At 42.0% G+C, this 20,822-nt stretch overlaps 1 protein-coding gene across 2 annotated transcripts in view; it reads right to left on the reverse strand.

Annotated features, from left to right (window-relative positions):
* The window catches only part of PLXNA4 (plexin A4), a 1,066,226-nt gene that overhangs the window by 214,277 nt on the left and 831,127 nt on the right, over positions 1 to 20,822 (reverse strand). For both annotated transcript variants that reach the window (XM_073619416.1, XM_073619417.1), the window contains 2 exons: positions 5,547 to 5,643; positions 1,617 to 1,807 (listed from right to left, as the gene is read on the reverse strand). In XM_073619416.1, coding sequence (XP_073475517.1) covers positions 1,617 to 1,807; positions 5,547 to 5,643 — 288 coding nt within the window. The remainder of the gene's footprint in view (positions 1 to 1,616; positions 1,808 to 5,546; positions 5,644 to 20,822) is intronic.

The raw sequence follows: 20,822 nt of genomic DNA on the forward strand, positions 1-20,822 counted from the left end.
GCTTTCCAAAATGGGGTTATTTTGTGGGCAATTTCATTGCCCTGGTGCTCCAGGGCCTTCAAAATTGTAATAGGTGGTTGAGAAATGTAATTTATGCTTGTAGAACACTTGAAGGTGCTACTTCAATTTTGGGCCTTTGTATGTAGCCAGGCTGTGTAAAAGTCTCACACACGTGGTATCACCATACTCAGGAGGAGTAGCAGAATGTATTTTGGGGTGTAATTTGTTGTATGCATATGCTCTGTGAGAGAAATAACCTGTTAATATGACAATTAAAAAAAATCTTCATTTTGCAAAGAATTGTGAGAAAAAACTTAAAAAAACTCACCATGCTACTTACTTAATACCTTGGAATGTCTACTTTCTAAAAAGTGGTCATTTGGGGGGGATTTGTACTTTCCTGACTTGTTAATGTTTCAAAAAATGAGACATCAGGTGTGATTGGGTGTGATCAATTTTCAGTCATTGGCACCATAGTTTGTAGACTCTATAACTTTTACAAAGACCAAATAATATACACTAACTTGGGTTATTTTTACCAAAGATATGCAGTAGCATAATTTTTGGCCCAAATTTATGAAGAAAAATTACTAATTTGCAAAATTTTATCACAGAAACAAAGAAAAAGGCATTTTTTTTCACAAATGTATGGTCTTTTTTATTTTTAGCACAAAAAATAAAAAACCCAATAGTGATTAAATACCACCAAAAGAAAGCTCTATTTGTGTGAAAAAAGGACACACAAATGCAGACAGGCTGGAAAAGATATGGGTCAAGTTACAGCGCTATATCGATTAGGAAAAACAGTACTTAAATTTTTAATTAATAAAATAATTACAGTGTCATCATTTTTGTACAAAAACAGATGGCATAATGTAAATTAAAGAGTGTGCGTTTAGTATCACTTTAACTATCATGCCCATGACTGCAGAGTGGAGGGCTGAGATTATGCCAACATAGGGTTTATTTAATAAATGCAAATAGGCTGTTCATTTTACAAGGGAATTTGCATTTTGCAAGGACATTTTCCCTTAACTTAGTAAATGAGTTGAAGCTCTGCTGAATTCCATCATCCAATCATGTGCAAGCAAAAAAAAAAAAAAAAAATATATATATATATATATATATATATATATATATATTTTTTTTTTTTTTTCCTTGCACATGATTGGGTATTCATTGCAAAGTGAATTTTTACCACATTTACTAATCTCTGGGGAAAACTCAGCTGCATGTGAAAATACCCTCAAAAAGTGAACAGCCTATTCTTTAGTCTGATGAAAAGTTCTGCTGGAGTTTGAAAAACCCCTTGGGGCAAAATATTTAGCAAGGATGTTAAATGTGCATAATAGAAAACACAGACCAATAACATTTCTCAGTGTCTTTGATGGATATTGATGGTGTGCATTTTGTCATGTGCAGACCAAAACCATTCATGGCCTTGTAACAACAACATGAGGTCTAATATTCAGCTGGATATTGATCATGGGTTCTAGATATGTGATACTTTAGATTAAACTATAGACCTATTCAACTATTTTTTTATCAATACATTGCCTGTATTTAGATAACCATTATGTGCTGAACTTTGTGTCAAACTGGTTCTTTATACTCACTTGTGTTATTCTTGGATTTGCACACTTAGCATGGGTTCCTGATAGCTCAAGCCAAGGGTTTTCTGTAGGTAAGCAATGCTGCTTCAGTGTACATTTCCCTTCTCCAGCACACCAACCACATTCAAAATCGGGATCAGCCTTCAAGCACAGGCCACAGCTTGGTCTCTTGGCACCACATTTGTACAGGTGAACTGTAAATGACACATCAAAAGTATAGTAAGCTTGTATAGGAACAGAATGCGCTCTTTGCATACTGTGCACTGTGCATTGAATATTTTATCACAGTAAATACATTGCACAAAATAATTAAAACTGTTATCTCAGTAATCTCAAGTGAACCTCTACTCTGTGCTGTTACATAAAAATACTTTGAGCTTAAAAGGTATCACACACTCTAAAATATTCTACATTCAGCAGAATTATACACAGTCATTTTCCTTTCTTTAATATGAAACTGAGAATTCTGATGATGAATGGATTTATTAAAGGAGAATAAATAAGTCACAAATCATTTATAAGGTTGCATCTGCAATATGGAGTATTGCTTTGGGCACCAAGTTGTAAAAATGACATAAGAGATTTGGCAAAGGTTCAAAGGCAAACAACAAAATAATAAAAGGGATGGAGAGTTTCACTTTTAGGGCTCACTCACACGTGCATCAATACCCTGTGTATAAGCAGCATTTAAGCAGCATTTTTAAAGCCTCGGAACTGCTTTTCAATGCCTGCCAAGAATATTACAATGGGTATCACACGAGAAGTAGCATTGTGTTGTTTTAAAAATTAAGCAGCTTTTATGAGGTATCAATGTTTATCTGCCACCTCCATTAATATGAAAGGTAATGTGCCATAACTGCACCTATACAGCATGTTAGTGAATCATTTATAAAGTGTTAGCTGGGCGCTGGGGAAGAGACAGTGGAGACTCCTGTATCTCAGAATGCACTGGGAAAAAATAGAGACCTTGAACAGAGCAGCTCCAGACCCTTCCTGTTTGTACTGATCAGCTGTGTGGTAACACCATTTGCTGTGCCAGGATGGAGTTGAGGCTTAGATTATTATTGCCAGCAGAGCAAAGCTTTTTGTGACAAAAAAAGTGTAGGTGCCAGCAATACTAATATAGGCGCTTCCTCTTTTCTACTGGGCCACTCTTTCCATGATCAGTTTGAGCTGGACCAAGTCAAATGTCAAAGAGATCAAAGTATATGAATTCATCTTGCAGAGTGTTCACAAAAAGGGCTGCTATCACAAAATAACCTAAACACTCCTAAAGAGGACCTCCAGGCTCCTTCAGAAAAAAAAACTAATACTGTAAACAGTACTAAATACTGTAGCTACTGACTTTTAAAATTAGGACACTTACCTGTCCATGAAACCAGCGGTTTCTTCACCCGAGTCGATTTTTCAATTGGCTCTTGGGTGCTGCTGCCGCTATCTCGGGTAAGGGAAACCGGCAGTGAAGCCTTGCGGCTTCACAGCCAGTTCCCTACTGCACATGCACTGCACTGGTTCCCTACTGCACTGGGCTATTGTGAATTGTCCGGCGGTAGGGGAAGGGGGAGGGGGTGGAACTTCCGGATGAGTTTGCCATGGCAATGTCATCTGGAAGTGGAAGCGGGTACCTGTCAAAACCAGGTACCCACCCCCCCTTCCTACTAAGGTGCCAAAAGTGGCAGGGGGGGCGGAAGCAGATAAGTGTAGCTTTCCCTTTTGAGTGGAGTTTTGCTTTAATGCAGATCATTTCCTCTACATCACTTTCCCTTTTAGGCTCCATTCACACTAGCGCGTTTTTTGATGCATTTTGCATTTTGCAGAAATACACGGGAATTTTTTAACATGGGTTCCTATGGAACATGTTCACATCAATGCCTTTTTGTTTCTCTGCATTTTTTCAAAGGGTCAGGGACTTTTTTTCATGCAAAATGCAGCGTTTTGCATGTAATAGAATTCAATGGACAAGCATCAAAAACGCAAGTGCACCGTTTTTGCAGCGTTTTTGCAGCGTTTTTGATGCGTTTTTGCCGTTTTTCTTTTTTTTTTTTTTTTTTAATTTTTTTTAAATTTTTTTTTTAGACTGTAAAAAAAACTGTAAAAAAAAAAAAAAAAAAAAGCAAATCGCGGCAAAAACGCGGCAAAAACGCATCAAAAACGCCACAAAAACGCTGCTCAAAAACGTGGCAAGCATGAAAAAAAAACCTCCAAAAACGCTCAAAAGCAACATGCATAGGTGTGAATCGAGCCTAAAGTTGAAGTCCATGCTAAGACTAAAGTCCCTACATCTATATACACCAACATTCTAACACTAACCTATCTAGCCCTGTAAAGCAAAAAATGCACCGGAACTGCATGTGGTGTGAACTGTCAGCAAAAACTCATCCAGAACGTATCCAGAGTGCTTTATTGTGGTGTCAACTGGCCCTAAATGCCCATGAAAGTGTTGTTTTTCTAGTGGGAAGTGCTTAAAGTCCATGCTAAAACTAAAATCCCTGCATCTATAGACAACAACATTCTAACACTAACCTATCTTTTCCTGTAAAGAAAAAATCAGTATACATACCTTTTCTGCAGGCTATCCGACCCGATCGTCAGCGGCAGAGGCTCTGCAGAGGACATGGCTGACAACGGCTGTGAAATGAATGGGGAGTGACATCACCCATAGAGTTACTATGGGGCTTCTATTGTCAGACGTGTCCTCTGCGAAGCTGCAGATGACAGCTCAGCATGGGATCAGGTCAAATCGCCTGCAGAAAAGGTATGTATACTGATTTTTTCTTTACAGGAAAAGATAGGTTAGTGTTAGAATGTTGTTGTCTATAGATGCAGGGATTTTAGTTTTAGTATGGACTTTAAGCACTTCCCACTAGAAACACACCACTTTCATGGGCATTTAGGGCCAGTTCACACCACAAAAATGCACCCCGGATACGTTCTGGATGAGTTTTTGCAGACAGTTCACACCACACGCAGTTCTTATGCATTTTTGCTGTGTTCCAGTACAGTTCTTTGCAGAAAAAATGCAGCATGTTCTACTTTTTTTCTGCAGCAGAAACTGACTAGAACTGACTGCATCAGTGTGAACTAGGGTCATTGGAATACATGGAAAGCACTGTGCATGCATTTTTCATGCAGAAAAAAAATGCACTGGACTGCATATGGTGTGAACTAGCACTTAACTATTCTTGATACTTTTTCAATGCTTCAGTAATGCAAACATAACACAGTTTAAATGATATAGGCAGGTTAATGAGTATTGCTTCATTTTTCATAATTAACACACGTGTGACTGAGACCTTAGAAAGGGTTAAAAAGTTTAGTATGGAAAAAAATATATTAGAGATGACATTTATTATGTATGTGATGAAATCATTATGTATAAATATTTACAGGGTTAAAATAAAGATGCAATGAATACACCTGTTATACCAAGGAGTGTATAGAGAAAAGACAATTTTACAGTAAATTTATGGATTTTTTTACAGTGATTACATTTTGGAATGCCCAAGCATATGAAGATATAATGGAAAAATCTGCATAATAATTTAAAAGCAGATCACTAAATGCTGTTTTTGCAAAAATAGATACTAAAGGATAAAATAAAAAAATTGAATTGCTTTGTAGGGTGTGGAAGGATTTTTAGCACCATTGAGGCAAAATACAATTGCCCGGGGATTTATTTAGTCTTCTTCTGGAAGAAAACTGCTAGAGTTTGTGAAAGCCAGACATATGTGTCTTTTTTCAGCCTATTTAACTCTGTAACTATGAAGTCACAGAAAATAAATTATATGGAAATGTGTGACTATGAAGTGATTCAATTTCAATGAGCGTTATACAAAATGAGTACTGAAAAGGTTAGGCCTTTGAGCCCTAGCAATAGATAAATGATGTTGCCATGGAAACTGTTTTGTAGCCCAAGCCGAAGTTCCACTTTACCTTTGTTCAGAGCTGGATTGTCAATGCTGAAATCCCCGTTCCATACCACAGTCAGTTCCACCGGGAGGCTGTCAATCTCCATCCCTTCATAGTTATACTTAAGAGAAAAGACAAGACTATTTAGAATTGAGAGGTTCTGGAGAAGTAATTCATTTTACATTAAAGTTTTTATGTTTTATAAGAGTGATGATTAATATGCATGTCTCTTTTGGCCAGATGTGCCAACTTTCTTGCACATGGTATGAAGACTGATATTTTGGGCTAAATTGCACAATTTACACGAGCAAACAATAAAGCAAATATTTATTTTGAAAATGACACAGATCATACTAAATACTCAATAAAACAAATCAGATTTGTGAAATTCTCTACAATAGATTTTACTTTATTTAACTTCATATTCCAATATTGCTTATTCACAAAGGGCACACCACTAGGTATGAGCCGAACACCCCCCTGTTTGGTTCGCACCAGAATATGCGAACAGGCAAAAAATTTGTTCGAACACGCGAACACCGTTAAAGTCTATGGGACACGAACATGAATAATCAAAAGTGCTAATTTTAAAGGCTTATATGCAAGTTATTGTCATAAAAAGTGTTTGGGGACCTGGGTCCTGCCCCAGAGGACATGGATCAATGCAAAAAAAAGTTTTAAAAACGGACGTTTTTTCGGGAGCAGTGATTTTAATAATGCTTAAAGTGAAACAATAAAAGTGTAATATTCCTTTAAATTTCGTACGTGGGGGGTGTCTATAGTATGCCTTTAAAGGGGCGCATGTTTCCCGTGTTTAGAATAGTCTAACAGCAAAATGACATTTCAAAGGAAAAAAAGTAATTTAAAACAACTCGTGGCTATTAATGAATTGCCGGTCCGACAATACACATAAAAGTTCATTGATAAAAATGGCATGGGAATTCCCCACAGGGGAACCCCGAACCAAAATTAAAAAAAAAAAAATGACGTGGGGGGTCCCCCTAAATTCCATACCAGGCCCTTCAGGTCTGGTATGGATATTAAGGGGAACCCCGGCCAAAATTTTTAAAAAATGGCATGGGGTCCCCCTCAAAATCTATACCAGGCCCTTCAGGTCTGGTATGGATTTTAAGGGGAACCCCGCGCCAAAATAAAAAAAAAGGTGTGGGGTCCCCCAAAATTCCATAACAGACCATTATCCGAGCACGCAAGCTGGCAGGCCGCAGGAAAAGAGGGGAGGACGAGAGAGCGCCCCCCCTCCTGAACCGTACCAGGCCACATGCCCTCAACATTGGGAGGGTGCTTTGGGGTAGCCCCCCAAAACACCCTGTCCCCATGTTGATGGGGACAAGGGCTTTATCCCCACAACCCTTGCCCGGTGGTTGTGGGGGTCTGCAGGCGGGGGGCTTATCAGAATCTGGAAACTCCCTTTAACAAGGGAACCCCCAGATCACGGCCCTCCCCCCTGTGTATAATGGTAAGGGTACCCCTACCATTTCACAAAAAAAGTGTCAAAAATGTTAAAAATGACAAGAGACAGTTTTTGACAATTCCTTTATTTAAATGCTTCTTCTTTCTTCTATCTTCTATTTTCCTTTGGTTTCTTCCTCCATCTTCTTCTTCTTTGGTTCTTCTAGTTCTTCTGGTTCTTCCTCCGGTGTTCTCGTCTGGCATCTTCCTCCGCGGTGTCTTCTTCCCTTCTTCTTCTCGGGCCGCTCCAAATCCACCATAATGGGAGGCTCCTCGTCACACAGCGCCACCCGGTGACCCCGCCCCCCTCTGACGCACGGGGACTTGACAGGGACTTCCCTGTAACATTCCCTGTGACGTCAGAGGGGGGCGGGGTCACCCGTTACGTTACGTATGTTTCACTTTAAGCATTATTAACATCACTGCTCCCGAAAAAACGGCCATTTTTAAAACCTTTTTTTACATTGATCCATGTCCCATGGTGCAGGACCCAGGTCCCAAACACTTTTTATGACAATACCATGCATATAAGCCTTTAAAATTAGCACTTTTGATTTCTCCCATAGACTTTTAAAAGGTGTTCCGAGGCTTTCGAATTTGCCATGAACACCCCAAATTGTTCGCTGTTCGGCGAACTGGCGAACAGTCGATGTTCAAGTTGAACAATAGTTCAACTCGAACTCGAAGCTCATCCCTACACATCACTGATGTACTGTATATCCCATAAGCAAGAGATGCCCTTTGTCACCAAAGTTAATAAGAATTTATAGTGTCTGAGATATTAACTCTACACATAAAGTGACCCTATCACCACAAGGTCACGTTAACAAAATAGTTGACCTGTAAAAGAAGTGTTCGTATAGTTATCTTTCTGATGGCTTGTGTATTAAAAAGTCATTGCATTACTGCTTCCCAACGGCCATTGGGAGAAACCACAGCACATGGAGGGGTAGCAAGTATTCTACACACGCAGAACTATAGAATACTTGCAGTGATTGGGGAGCAGAGAAGCTGCAACCTTTCAATACACCTTTAATTTATAAATCATTTATCCTGCAGTGAATGACTAGTAATTGCCAATTCACATCTTTTACACTTGTAACTTTGTGGTACAAGGATCACTTCATTTCTCCATGTAAATTTTTGACAAGCCGTCACCCCAGATGACGACTTATTAGTTGAAACGCGTCAGCTGGACCCACTTATACACCGCTCATGTACCTGTACTCATGAGAAGCTTTTGATGACCTTTTACCATGTGAGTTTATCATTTTACTACAATAAATAATATTTTTAAACAGTATCACGCTATGTGATTTTTTCTCCATCTGTTTAGCATGGCCTGTGGATATCAAGCCTCTGCCCTCACCAAGGAATATGATATTTAATCTCTAACCTATTTGATGTCTGTGAATGTCCAAGTTAAGCCATTGACTGGATCCAGGATCAGCTGTACCCATCGAGTTTGCTGACCATTAAGCCTTTGAAGACTTGAGTGGTATATGCCCCTTCAAGTCATTGACATCCTCCTCTCTTATCGGTGGTGGTGCCTTCAATCACATTGTCTCCATTTGGAATTTTACACCTGGGTTGGATGTTCCTGTCTGAATCTTTTTTTGGATTATTCCTTACAATCTTGGACTTGACATATTTTCTTTGTGACAATTGAATGCACTTTGTTATTTTTATGTGTTTATGGTTGTATATATATTTTTACACTTCAGTTAGCCCTTCAGTTAGCACTTTCACCTAGTGGTAATTCACAATTTCCTCATCTTCATTGATAAACTACTCACTTGATAGAATATTAGCGCTACACACTGAGATAGAGAAGTGAACACATGTTGTCAGAACCTCCACCTCAGCCAATCAGAGGAAGTCATATTCTTTGATAATATTACAAGGTTCCCTATAAATGGCTGCTCACCACTCAGCCGGACTCAATTTTGTTCTGGCAGCATGCAGGGAGCCTCTGTCCCACTGCCAGAACTTAGGGGGTTGTTTACTAAAGGAAAATCCACTTTGCACTGCAAGTGCACTTGACAGTGCACTGAAAGTGTACTTGGAAGTAAAGTCGCTGTAGATCCAAGGGGGACATGCAACATGCAAGGAAAATAAAAAACAGCATTTAAGCTTGCACATGATCGGATGATAAAATCAGCAGAGCTTCCACTCATTTCAGATCTACCCCTTATGCCCAGTACATACGATTGGACATTGATTGGACATTCCCACAACAAAATCCATGGATTTTTTCCGACGGATGTTGGCTCAAACTTGTTTTGCATACACACGGTCGCACAAAGTTGTTGGAATTTCATGGACCAAGAATTGGTTGCTTCAGCGTGACCAGTTCTGTCACATGCCTTTGCTCCGTGAGATCCATGAGAATAATTCTGACGATTTCAGGAACTTTCTCAGGATGACGGACCCCGTATTTCACTGTTTGTTGGCTTTGCTGACCCCCTATATCAGCAGTAGGGATGAGCCGAACACCCCCCTGTTCGGTTCGCACCAGAACATGCGAACAGGAAAAAAGTTTGTTCGAACACGCGAACACCGTTAAAGTCTATGGGACACGAACATGAATAATCAAAAGTGCTAATTTTAAAGGCTAATATGCAAGTTATTGTCATAAAAAGTGTTTGGGGACCTGGGTCCTGCCCCAGGGGACATGGGTCAATGCAAAAAAAAGTTTTAAAAACGGCCGTTTTTTCAGGAGCAGTGATTTTAATAATGCTTAAAGTCAAACAATAAAAGTGTAATATCCCTTTAAATTTCGTACCTGGGGGGTGTCTATAGTATGCCTGTAAAGGGGTGCATGTTTCCTGTGTTTAGAACAGTCTGACAGCAAAATGACATTTTGAAGGATAAAACTCATTTAAAACTACCCGCGGCTATTGCATTGCCGACAATACACATAGAAGTTCATTGATAAAAACGGCATGGGAATTCCCCAAAGGGGAACCCCGAACCAAAATTAAAAAAAAAAAATGACGTGGGAGTCCCCCTAAATTCCATACCAGGCCCTTCAGGTCTGGTATGGATATTAAGGGGAACCCCGGCCAAAATTAAAAAAAAAAATGACGTGGGGTTCCCCCTAAATTCCATACCAGACCCTTCAGGTCTGGTATGGATTTTAAGGGGAACCCCACGCCAAAAAAAAAAAAAAAAACGACGTGGGGTCCCCCCAAAAATCCATACCAGCCCCTTAGCCGAGCACGCAACCTGGCAGGCCGCAGGAAAAGAGGGGGGGACGAGAGTGCGGCCCCCCCCCTCCTGAACCGTACCAGGCCACATGCCCTCAACATTGGGAGGGTGCTTTGGGGTAGCCCCCCAAAACACCTTGTCCCCATGTTGATGAGGACAAGGGCCTCATCCCCACAACCCTGGCCGGTGGTTGTGGGGGTCTGCGGGCGGGGGGCTTATCGGAATCTGGAAGCCCCCTTTAACAAGGGGACCCCCAGATCCCGCCCCCCCTGTGTGAAATGGTAAGGGGGTACAAAAGTACCCCTACCATTTCACTAAAAAACTGTCAAAAATGTTAAAAATGACAAGAGACAGTTTTTGACAATTCCTTTATTTAAATACTTCTTCTTTCTTCTATCTTCCTTCATCTTCTGGTTCTTCTGGCTCTTCTGGTTCTTCCTCCGGCGTTCTCGTCCAGCATCTCCTCCGCGGCGTCTTCTATCTTCTTCTCCTTGGGCCGCTCCGCACCCATGGCATGGGGGGGAGGCTCCCGCTCTTCTCTTCATCTTCTTCATCTTCTTCTCTTCTTCTTTTCTTCTCTTCTTCTCTTCTTCTCTTCTTCATTTTCTTCTCCGGGCCGCTCCGCACCCATGCTGGCATGGAGGGAGGCTCCCGCTGTGTGACAGCGCTTCTCGTCTGACAGTTCTTAAATAACGGAGGGCGGGGCCACCCGGTGACCCCGCCCCCCTCTGACGCACGGGACATGACGGGACTCCCCTGTGGCATTCCCCGTGACGTCACAGGGAAGTCCCGTCAAGTCACCGTGCGTCAGAGGGGGGCGGGGTCACCGGGTGGCCCCGCCCCCCGTTATTTAAGAACTGTCAGACGAGGAGCGCCGTCACACAGCGGGAGCCTCCCTCCATGCCAGCATGGGTGCGGAGCGGCCCGGAGAAGAAAATGAAGAAGAGAAGAAAAGAAGAAGAGAAGAAGAGAAGAAGATGAAGAAGAAGAGAAGAGCAGGAGCCTCCCCCCATGCCATGGGTGCGGAGTGGCCCGAGGAGAAGAAGATAGAAGACGCCGCGGAGGAAATGCTGGACGAGAACGCCGGAGGAAGAACCAGAAGAGCCAGAAGAACCAGAAGAACCAGAAGATGAAGGAAGATAGAAGAAAGAAGAAGTATTTAAATAAAGGAATTGTCAAAAACTGTCCTTGTCATTTTTAACATTTTTGACAGTTTTTTAGTGAAATGGTAGGGGTACTTTTGTACCCCCTTACCATTTCACACAGGGGGGGCCGGGATCTGGGGGTCCCCTTGTTAAAGGGGGCTTCCAGATTCCAATAAGCCCCCCATCCGCAGACCCCCCACAACCACCGGCCAGGGTTGTGGGGATGAGGCCCTTGTCCTCATCAACATGAGGACAAGGTGTTTTGGGGGGCTACCCCAAAGCACCCTCCCAATGTTGAGGGCATGTGGCCTGGTACGGTTCAGGAGGGGGGGGCCGCACTCTCGTCCCCCCCTCTTTTCCTGCGGCCTGCCAGGTTGCGTGCTCGGATAAGGGTCTGGTATGGATTTTTGGGGGGACCCCACGCCGTTTTTTTTTTTTTTTTTGGCGTGGGGTTCCCCTTAAAATCCATACCAGACCTGAAGGGTCTGGTATGGAATTTAGGGGGACTCCCACGTCATTTTTTTTTTTTAATTTTGGTTCGGGGTTCCCCTTTGGGGAATTCCCATGCCATTTTTATCAATGAACTTCTATGTGTATTGTCGGCAATGCAATAGCCGCGGGTAGTTTTAAATGAGTTTTATCCTTCAAAATGTCATTTTGCTGTCAGACTGTTCTAAACACAGGAAACATGCGCCCCTTTACAGGCATACTATAGACACCCCCCAGGTACGAAATTTAAAGGGATATTACACTTTTATTGTTTGACTTTAAGCATTATTAAAATCACTGCTCCTGAAAAAACGGCCATTTTTAAAACTTTTTTTTGCATTGATCCATGTTTTATGACAATAACTTGCATATTAGCCTTTAAAATTAGCACTTTTGATTTCTCCCATAGACTTTTAAAGGGTGTTCCGCGGCATTCGAATTTGCCGCGAACACCCCAAATTGTTCTCTGTTCGGCGAACTTGCGAACAGCCAATGTTCGAGTCGAACATGAGTTCGACTCGATCGCGAAGCTCATCCCTAATCAGCAGGCAGGATACCTGCATGAGGCAAGCCATCACTCCGGAGCAGAGGCTAGTCGCCACCCTGCAGTACTTGGCGACGGGGAGAAGCCTGCAGGACCTCAAGTTTTCGACAGGCATCTCCCCCCAGGCTCTGGGGATCATTATCCCAGAGACCTGTTCTGCCATCATCCAGGTCCTGCAGAAGGAGTATATTAAGGTAAGATTTTTATCCTTTAATGTCAATTTTATTGTATTTAATGTTTGATAATATATTGTATTTCTTTCCTCATTCCCTAATTACCATGATTGTAATATGCTGTGACTATCCCCTTTGTCCTCATGCATGCTGGATTTTTATGTAATTATTTTTTTGTCCTTAATACATATTTGCCTTCACTTACCTCCCCAGCATGCTCTCCTGGCCCTATATTCACCTTATGTAGTCACTTAACAATGTATTTTATCAGCTCCATAGTAGTGCTTTACCCTAAATACCCCCTAAAATGTTTACAAATGTGATGTGTGCTTTAAATTCAGGCAGAGTGCCAGAGGCTTTTTTTTGGGGTCCCCGAATCATTTGGAACCCTCCCTCCCCCAACTGCTAAGTCAGCTGATACCAATTCTCTATCTATCCTCAATCGTCTATCTGCTGACTTTGCCAAACCCATACACACTATACCCATCTCTTTTGTGGTCAGATTTATGGATGAATTCCCCAAAGCATGTAGTGCAAGGGCCTGCCTGAATACTTTCAAATGGTACTGTTTAAAGTTTTTGTATCCTATTATTATCTTGATAGGTAATAGCAGAATTTCCAAATGTGCTCAAATGTGTACAATGTGTATTTATATCTTTGTATTATGACACTTCTTACCTGTCCAGTGGGCTGTCAATAGTGTAACTAAGGAGGGGCTGGCCAAAGTAATACCCATTATTTAGGCATTCATCTCTCAATGAAGTGGAGAGGGTTACCTGTCCAAGAGCCCCCCCTATAATGTTAGAAATGGCCCGGGAGGGAGGGGGAATCTGATAGGTGGACCTTATAATTTGGTCTTTAAAAACTCCCTCAAATAAATGTTATACTGATGTTGGTCAAACATGTTTGTGTCTAATCTGCTTTCCCTGTTTATGTGCAAAATGATTATTTTTTTTTCTTGTTTGACTCCACAGTTTCCTTCCAACCCACAGGTATGGCAGACTGTGGCCACCCACTTTGCCCAGCTGTGGGACTTTCCTAACTGCGGAGGGGCAATTGATGGGAAACACGCCCACATCGTCCCACCACCCAACTCGGGGTCATACTATTATAATTATAAGGGGTTCAATAGTATTGTGATGTTGGCAGTGGTGTAGGCTACGAGTTCCTGTATGTGGACGTGGGGAAGAATGGCCGGATGTCCGATGGTGGAGTCATCGCCCAGACGGAGTTCTACAGGTGTCTCCAGAATGGCAGCTTGGACTTGCCACCTCCAGAAGACAATGTGGAAGGACTCCCATTCGTCTTCTTTGCTGATGAAGCGTTTGCACTGGGGGACCATCTTATGCAACCATTCCCGATGAGGACCCTCACCCCGGACCAGAGGGTTTTTAATTGCCAGCTGGCCAGAGCCAGAAGAGTAGTGGAGAACACATTTGGAATCATGGCCAGCCAGTTCCGCCTATTTCTTACACCCATACACATGGCGGAGTACAAACTGAATCATATCATCCCAGCGTGCTGTGTTCTACACAACTTTTTACGGCAAAATTCTGCCAGCTGGCTCAGTTGGGCCTGAGGCTGGAATTCCTAAAGAACCAACCCTGACGGCGCTTGAAAGTGGCCATCCTGGCCTGCCCCCCGTGAGTGACCGTGAGGTCCGTCTTAGATACATTGAATACTTTGCGGGTAGGGGGCAATCAATATGCCAGACAATGTCTGAAACATTTTTCAAATAAAAAAAATCATTGTAACTAATAAAATCTTTGGTGACATTTACTTCTTGTGTTTCTTTTAACTGACCCTGACAGAAATGTGGTGAGTCCTGAAAATGGCGTGATTGTGTAACATTAAAAAGCACTGTTGGGTGTTATTTACTAAAGGCAAAGACACTTTGCACTACAAGTGCAGTTGAAACTGCACTTGTAGTGCAAAGTGTATTTTCCCTTAGGAACTAACCCCCACTGTCACAGCAAACACCAATTAGAGCACAACAAAAGTTTTGGAGTGTTGAAACAATAATCCACACATTCTTGATTATCAATTTTTTAATACCAGCACAATCACATGTGCATTTGTAAAAGGTTTTTAAAACAAACCAACCGGTTTGTTGTATAACAATTTTTTGGGTCACATTAGAAAAAGTAGAAATGTCCATTTAAGATAAAACAGGCATATTTAAAACCAACAAGAAAGACACAATTCTTGAACTTACAAAGTTCAACTTTTAAAGAAATTGAAGGCAATATCAGACATGAGTATTTACAAACTGTGTTTGATATTGCGTTCAGATGGGGTGAAGTCACCCCTGGAAAAGCCAAATTTTGAAGATGCACACAAATTGCCCAATGTCAACATGTGCTAGCTGCCATCACGGGGGATCAAGGGATGTGTTTTGGGGGTGCAACCCCTTCCTCCCATCTACTTTATTATTGAGGAAGGGGTTGCACCTCCAAAACGCGTCCAGTGATCTCCCATGATGGCAGATAGCATATGTTGACACACTGTGTGCATCTTCAAAATTTGGCTTTTCGCGAATATGTCAAAAAATGTTAGAAATTTGTAGATCACAAAAACCACAAAAAAGTGAAGGGATTTGAAGGGGTTTTAAACTCTCCCTAAAACATCAATGATGTTCTTCATTTTTTTGAACATCATTGATGTTTTTCTGGATGTTTTTCCAAGTCCCTATTACACCCCATGATCTCCCCGATCAGGATCTGTGCACTTTCAGAGGTGAAATGATCTGGATCCACAACATCACGCTCACCTAAAAAGATAGAAACAAAAACACACCATGTATTATAAATATGCCGGCGTCCATCTCTTACCTGAGCCTGTGGTCGCAGACACTCACCTGATGTGGTGACTATTTCCACCACGTCTCCTTCCTCCTCCTTCTCATGTTGGCTTTGTGGGATTTCCCCTTCTTCCAGAGGTGGGGGTCTGTTGTCTCCTCAGATGAGGGGTGTCCTCCGAGTCTTTTCTCCCCTATGTTAAAAAAATAGGTATACTTAGCACACAGATATTTCATGGCAGAAATAGAAATATGAAACATTGCTTGGAAGTGGGGTACAATTGTCTGTTATGGCAGAGTTCCAAGATGAAGAAATATTTTGTCCTTTGTCAAGCTTGAATACTTACCTGTTTTGTACAAGCTTCACAGATGGAGACACCCCTATAGTATACACTGGAGCACCTGTGTGGGACCCCCTAATAAAAAGGGTGTTCTTGTGTCCCACACTAGTGCTCCAGCGTCCAGATGTTAAAACTGCTGCTGAGTGTCCTCTCCTTACACAGAATCTAGTTTGCATTTCATTCTAGTTACAAACCCATCTACACAACCAAATTTTTTAAGAGAAGTAGGCCATAAAATATATATTCAAATGCATATGGCCAAAACAATGCTGTTTTCTAGTCCGAACGAACAATGTTTCATACGAACGAATAATGTGCCCATGAACATGAAAGTTGCCATTTTAAACTGTACAACAGTTAAAAAAACCACATTGAGCAGCACGAACATAATAAACATAAAGAATAGGAACACAGCACAACTACTTACTTTTTTGCACTCTCCTGATCCTTCTATACTGATCGTGCTCCCTTAATTTCAGGTCCGACCACCACTTCCTGAGCTGATCCTTGGATCGCCGTACCCCGAAATTCCGGTGCAGACTCTTGACCACTTTCGCCATGATCTTGGCCATTCTGACATTGGGGTTGGGGTAAGGTCCATACTTCCCGTCATAGTCAGCCTTCTTCAGGATGTCGACCATCTCCAACATCTCCCCAAAGGACATATTTGAGGCCTTAAATCGTCTCTTCCGGGATCAGGACGTTTCTGGCTCCGGGTTTTCCTCCTCCTCCTCCTCGTTGGTGTAATTATCAGACACCTGCTCTGTCTCCGCCATGTGCTCTTCCCCCACTGCGACGAATGAGAAGGGGCAGGGAATAGACTATCAAGAACGTCAGGGACGGGCGGAGTTTCACGCATGCGTAGTGTCTATAAAGCGTAACACGCGTGCGTAGTACGTACGATCTGTCAGCGGAGGAAGGAGTAACGGAGGCGCCGATCGTGATAGCGAAGGTAAGATTTAACATTGGGCCTATACTGCTTCTAGATTGAGGCCTGTATTTGCACAAGTTTAGAAGACTTTAGGCTGACATTAGGGTTTGTCTTGTGTTGTGTCTTGCAGTCTTGTGTTGTGTCTTGCAGTTAAAATGGATATCTTGAAGGATCATGACTTTATGCCAATCTTCATAGATATGTTCAGGGAGCTGCCTTGTCTATGGCAAATAAACCACCCTGAACATAAGAACCAAACAAAGAGGAAGGCAGCTCTGGATAAATTGCTGGAATTTGTGAAGCCGGTGATTCCCACGGCAGACATCACCTATTTGAAGATCCTAATTGGTGGCCTGAGGAGCACTTATCTAAGGGAGCGCAAGAAGGTCCAGGATTTCCAGAGATCAGGAGCTGCAGATGACATTTATGTCCCCAGGCTGTGGTACTATGACAGGCTGCATTTTCTGGCAGGTCAGACTGAACCCAGGCCAGCACTCTCCACTCTTCCTTCCACGCTTCCTTCCCCCCCAGCTGAGGCTTCTGACGCCCAGCCTAGGCCTTCCAGGCAGCAAAATGTGGAGGAGCCCAGCTTGAGCCAGGTATTGCATTCTTCAAAATATTTCTGGTTGTCCAATCAATGATGGTAAATAGATGTTAGTTTGGAATACTAATTTATGATTGTGATTGATGAAGCAAAAACTAAAACCATGTCCCTTTTTCATGCACAGGGAAGTCTCAGCCAGGAGGTGGCCGGGCCAAGCAGGCTGCCTGATATCCAGGTCCCTCCCCTCCACCTTCAAAGACAAAGTGGCAGGAAGAGGAGTAACCTGGAGGAGGCAGCAATAGGCCTATTTTGTAAGGCTACTGAGGCCCTCAGAACACCCCACAGTGTGGAGGAGGACTTTGCTGGCATAACTGCATGCAAAATGATGCAGATGGAGGAGAGCCAATGACTCCTATGTGAGTTTGTAATTTTGGAAGCTCTAAATAAGGGGTTGAGGGGCCAACTCACATGTGCAACCCACATTTGTCACCTCACCCATGGTCCTCCTCCTCTTCCTCCTCCAGGTCCTCCTCCTCCAGGTCCTACTCCTCCTTCTGCCACACCTCCAACACCAGAGCCACAGCTGGGAAGGAAGCATGGAAGGAAGACCAGAGAGTGATGACCTGGGTTCAGTCTGGTCTGGCAAAATATGCAGCCTCTTGTAGTACCACAGCCTGGGAACATACATGTCATCTGCTGCTTTCATGATCTCTTGGACTTCTGGACCAGACTGTACTCCCTTAGATATGGACTCCTCAGGCCACCAATTTTGCTGTAAAATAATTGATGTGTGCCCTGGGGGTCAAAGGCTTCGCAAATTTATGATGTTTATCCAGCGTTGCCTCTCTCTTTGTTTGGTTCTGAGCCCTTAATAAAGGAATTTTTGTTTCAATTCTACTTGCCTATGTGGGTTTTCCTTCAAAAAGGACAGTTTGTTTGTGAGGAGGCAGGTACATTTCAAAAATACAATGTGAAATTAACAAGAGACACCAACACCAAACAATCTCCTTGAGATTAAATAATACAAGATAATAATGATGTTGTGGTAACTTGACACACAAAAATATTCTGGAGTAAAAAAAAAAAATTTTTTTAAAAACATCAGCCTTGAAAAAAATACAAAACCAAAAAAAAAAAAAATCAGGCTTGAAAAAAATACAAACCAAAAAAAAAAAATATAGATTTTTGGTCAGATGTGACAAATCAAAATATATTGAGGGAATCACGATAAATAATAAAGAAAGAAGTTTGTGAGAAGTCTGTGTGAATATGAGCAGCAAAACGACTTCATTCTTCTAGCATTATAAAGAAGAAGAGAGTGCGCTGCATTAAACAATTTTAAACATTGCAGCCTGACGAAAGTGCTATATCCATTCCGAACGCAAATTTTACCAGACCAAGCTGTTCCGTCTCGGAATTTCTTCTGAGCATGCGTGGCACTTTGTGCGTCGGAATTGTCCACACACGGTCGGAATTGACGCGATCAGATTTTGTTGTCGGAAAATTTTATAGCCTGCTCTCAAACTTTGTGTGTTGGAAAATCCGATGGAAAAAGTCCGATGGAGCCCACACATGGTCGGAATTTCCGACAACAAGCTCCGATCGCACATTTTCCGTCGGAAAATCCGACCGTGCGTACGGGGCATTAGATTTAGAGCGACTGCACTTTCAAGTGCACTTACAGTGCAAAGTGGATTTGCCTTTCGTAAATAACCCCCTTAGTGTCGCATACTGTATATACTGTGGAGAAAATAATTATTTGATCCCCTGCAGATTTTGTAAGTTAGCCCACCTACAATAAAATGAAGGGTCTATCATTTTTATCATAGGTGTATTTTAAATAATAGAGAAAGAATATCAACCAAAAATCCAGAAAAAACATGATACAATTTTTTTTAATTGAGTTGCAGTTCAGTGAGTAAAATAAGCATTTGATTCCCAAGCAAAACATGACTTAGCACTTGTGGAGAAACCCTTATTGACAAGCACAAATGTAAGATGTTTCTTGTAGTTGGTGACTAGGTTTGCACACATCTCAGGACTGATTTTGGTCCACTCTTCTTTACAGATCTTCTCTAAATCCTTAAGGTTTCTTGGCTGTCGTTTGGCAATTCAAAGTTTCAGCTCCCTCCATAAATGTTCTTTAGGATTAAGGTCTGGAGACTGGCTAGCCCTCTCCATGACCTTAATGTGCTTCTTCTTGAGCCAATCTTTGTTGCCTTGGCAGTATATTTTGCGTCATTGTAATGTTGGAAGACCCATCAATAACCCATCTTCAGTGTTCTGGCTAAGGGAAGAAGGTTCTCATCCAAGATTTTACAATGCATGGCCCCATTTATTGGCCCCTCAAAGTGGCAAAGTAAGCCTGTAATTTAAGCTGAGAAACAACCCCAAGGCATAATGTTTCCACACCTGTGCTTGACTGCAGGGATGGTGTTCTTAGGGTCATCATCAGCATTTTTCTTCCTCCAAACACGGCGAGTCGAGTTAATGCCAAAAATTTTGGTCTCATCTGATCACAACACTTTCTCCCAATCCTTCTCTGAATCATTTATATGTTCATTGGCAAAATTCACACTAGCCTGTACATGTGCCTGCTTCAGAAGGGGAACCTTGCAGGTGCTGCAGGATTTCAATCCATGGCGTAGTATTTTGTTACCAATGTTTTTTTTGGTGACTGTGGTCCCAAATGCCTTGATATCATTCACAAGCTCCTCTCGTGTAGTTCTGGGTTGATCCCTCACTTTTCTCATGATCATCCTTACTTTTCTCATGATCATCCTTACCCCATGAGGCGAAATCTTGCATGGAGCTCCAGACCGAATGGGGATTGATGGTTATTTTGTATTTCTTCCATCTGCAAATAATCGCTCCAAAAGTTGTCCCCTGCCCATGATAGTGAGGTTTAAATGGAAGAAAGAGATTCTGTGGACAGGTGTCTTTTAAACCTCGAGTTATCATTAGGAGCACCTTCTTAAATTGACAGGACTAATCTGTGTACCACATGAGCACATACTGTAGCCAGTCTGTGGGAGCCAGAATTATTGTTGGTTGGTAGGGGATCAAATACTTATTTAACTCACTGAACTGCGACTCAGTTTATAACATTTGTATCGTATTTTTTTCTGTATTTTTGGTTGGTATTTTGTATCTATTATTTAAAATACACCTATGATAAATATGATAGACCCTTAATGTTTTTGTAGGTGGGCAAACTTACAAAATCTGCAGGGGATCAAATAATTATTTTCCCCACTGTAGCTGATGCTACTTACAGTTTATACAACGTTGACAGCAGTCACAGCAATTAGTAGGGGAAGTAGTTTGTTTGGGTGAGCTTGGTCGAAACAACCTATTTAAAGTGAAGGTAAACCTGGAGTTAGGTTTTAAATCTCAGTAAACTTGACATTGTGAAGGAATACACAGTGTGAGCCATACACTCTCCAACCCAGAGACAAGACTGTCACATCCACAAGGGAACAATGCTGTCTCTGCTTCTAGACTTTCTTTAGTACCTTAGTGTTGAACATACCCCAAATATTGCATAAAGCTCACTCTGTAAATCTGTGAAGAATTTGATGCTATAGATATTATGAATCATACAGGACGTGTACCAGAAGAGCCTGACATTGGTGAATTTGAGACTTGGTAGAGCC

The sequence above is a fragment of the Aquarana catesbeiana genome, linkage group LG03 (assembly GCF_042186555.1).
Source record: "Aquarana catesbeiana isolate 2022-GZ linkage group LG03, ASM4218655v1, whole genome shotgun sequence".
In the NCBI taxonomy this organism is placed as follows: domain Eukaryota; kingdom Metazoa; phylum Chordata; class Amphibia; order Anura; family Ranidae; genus Aquarana; species Aquarana catesbeiana.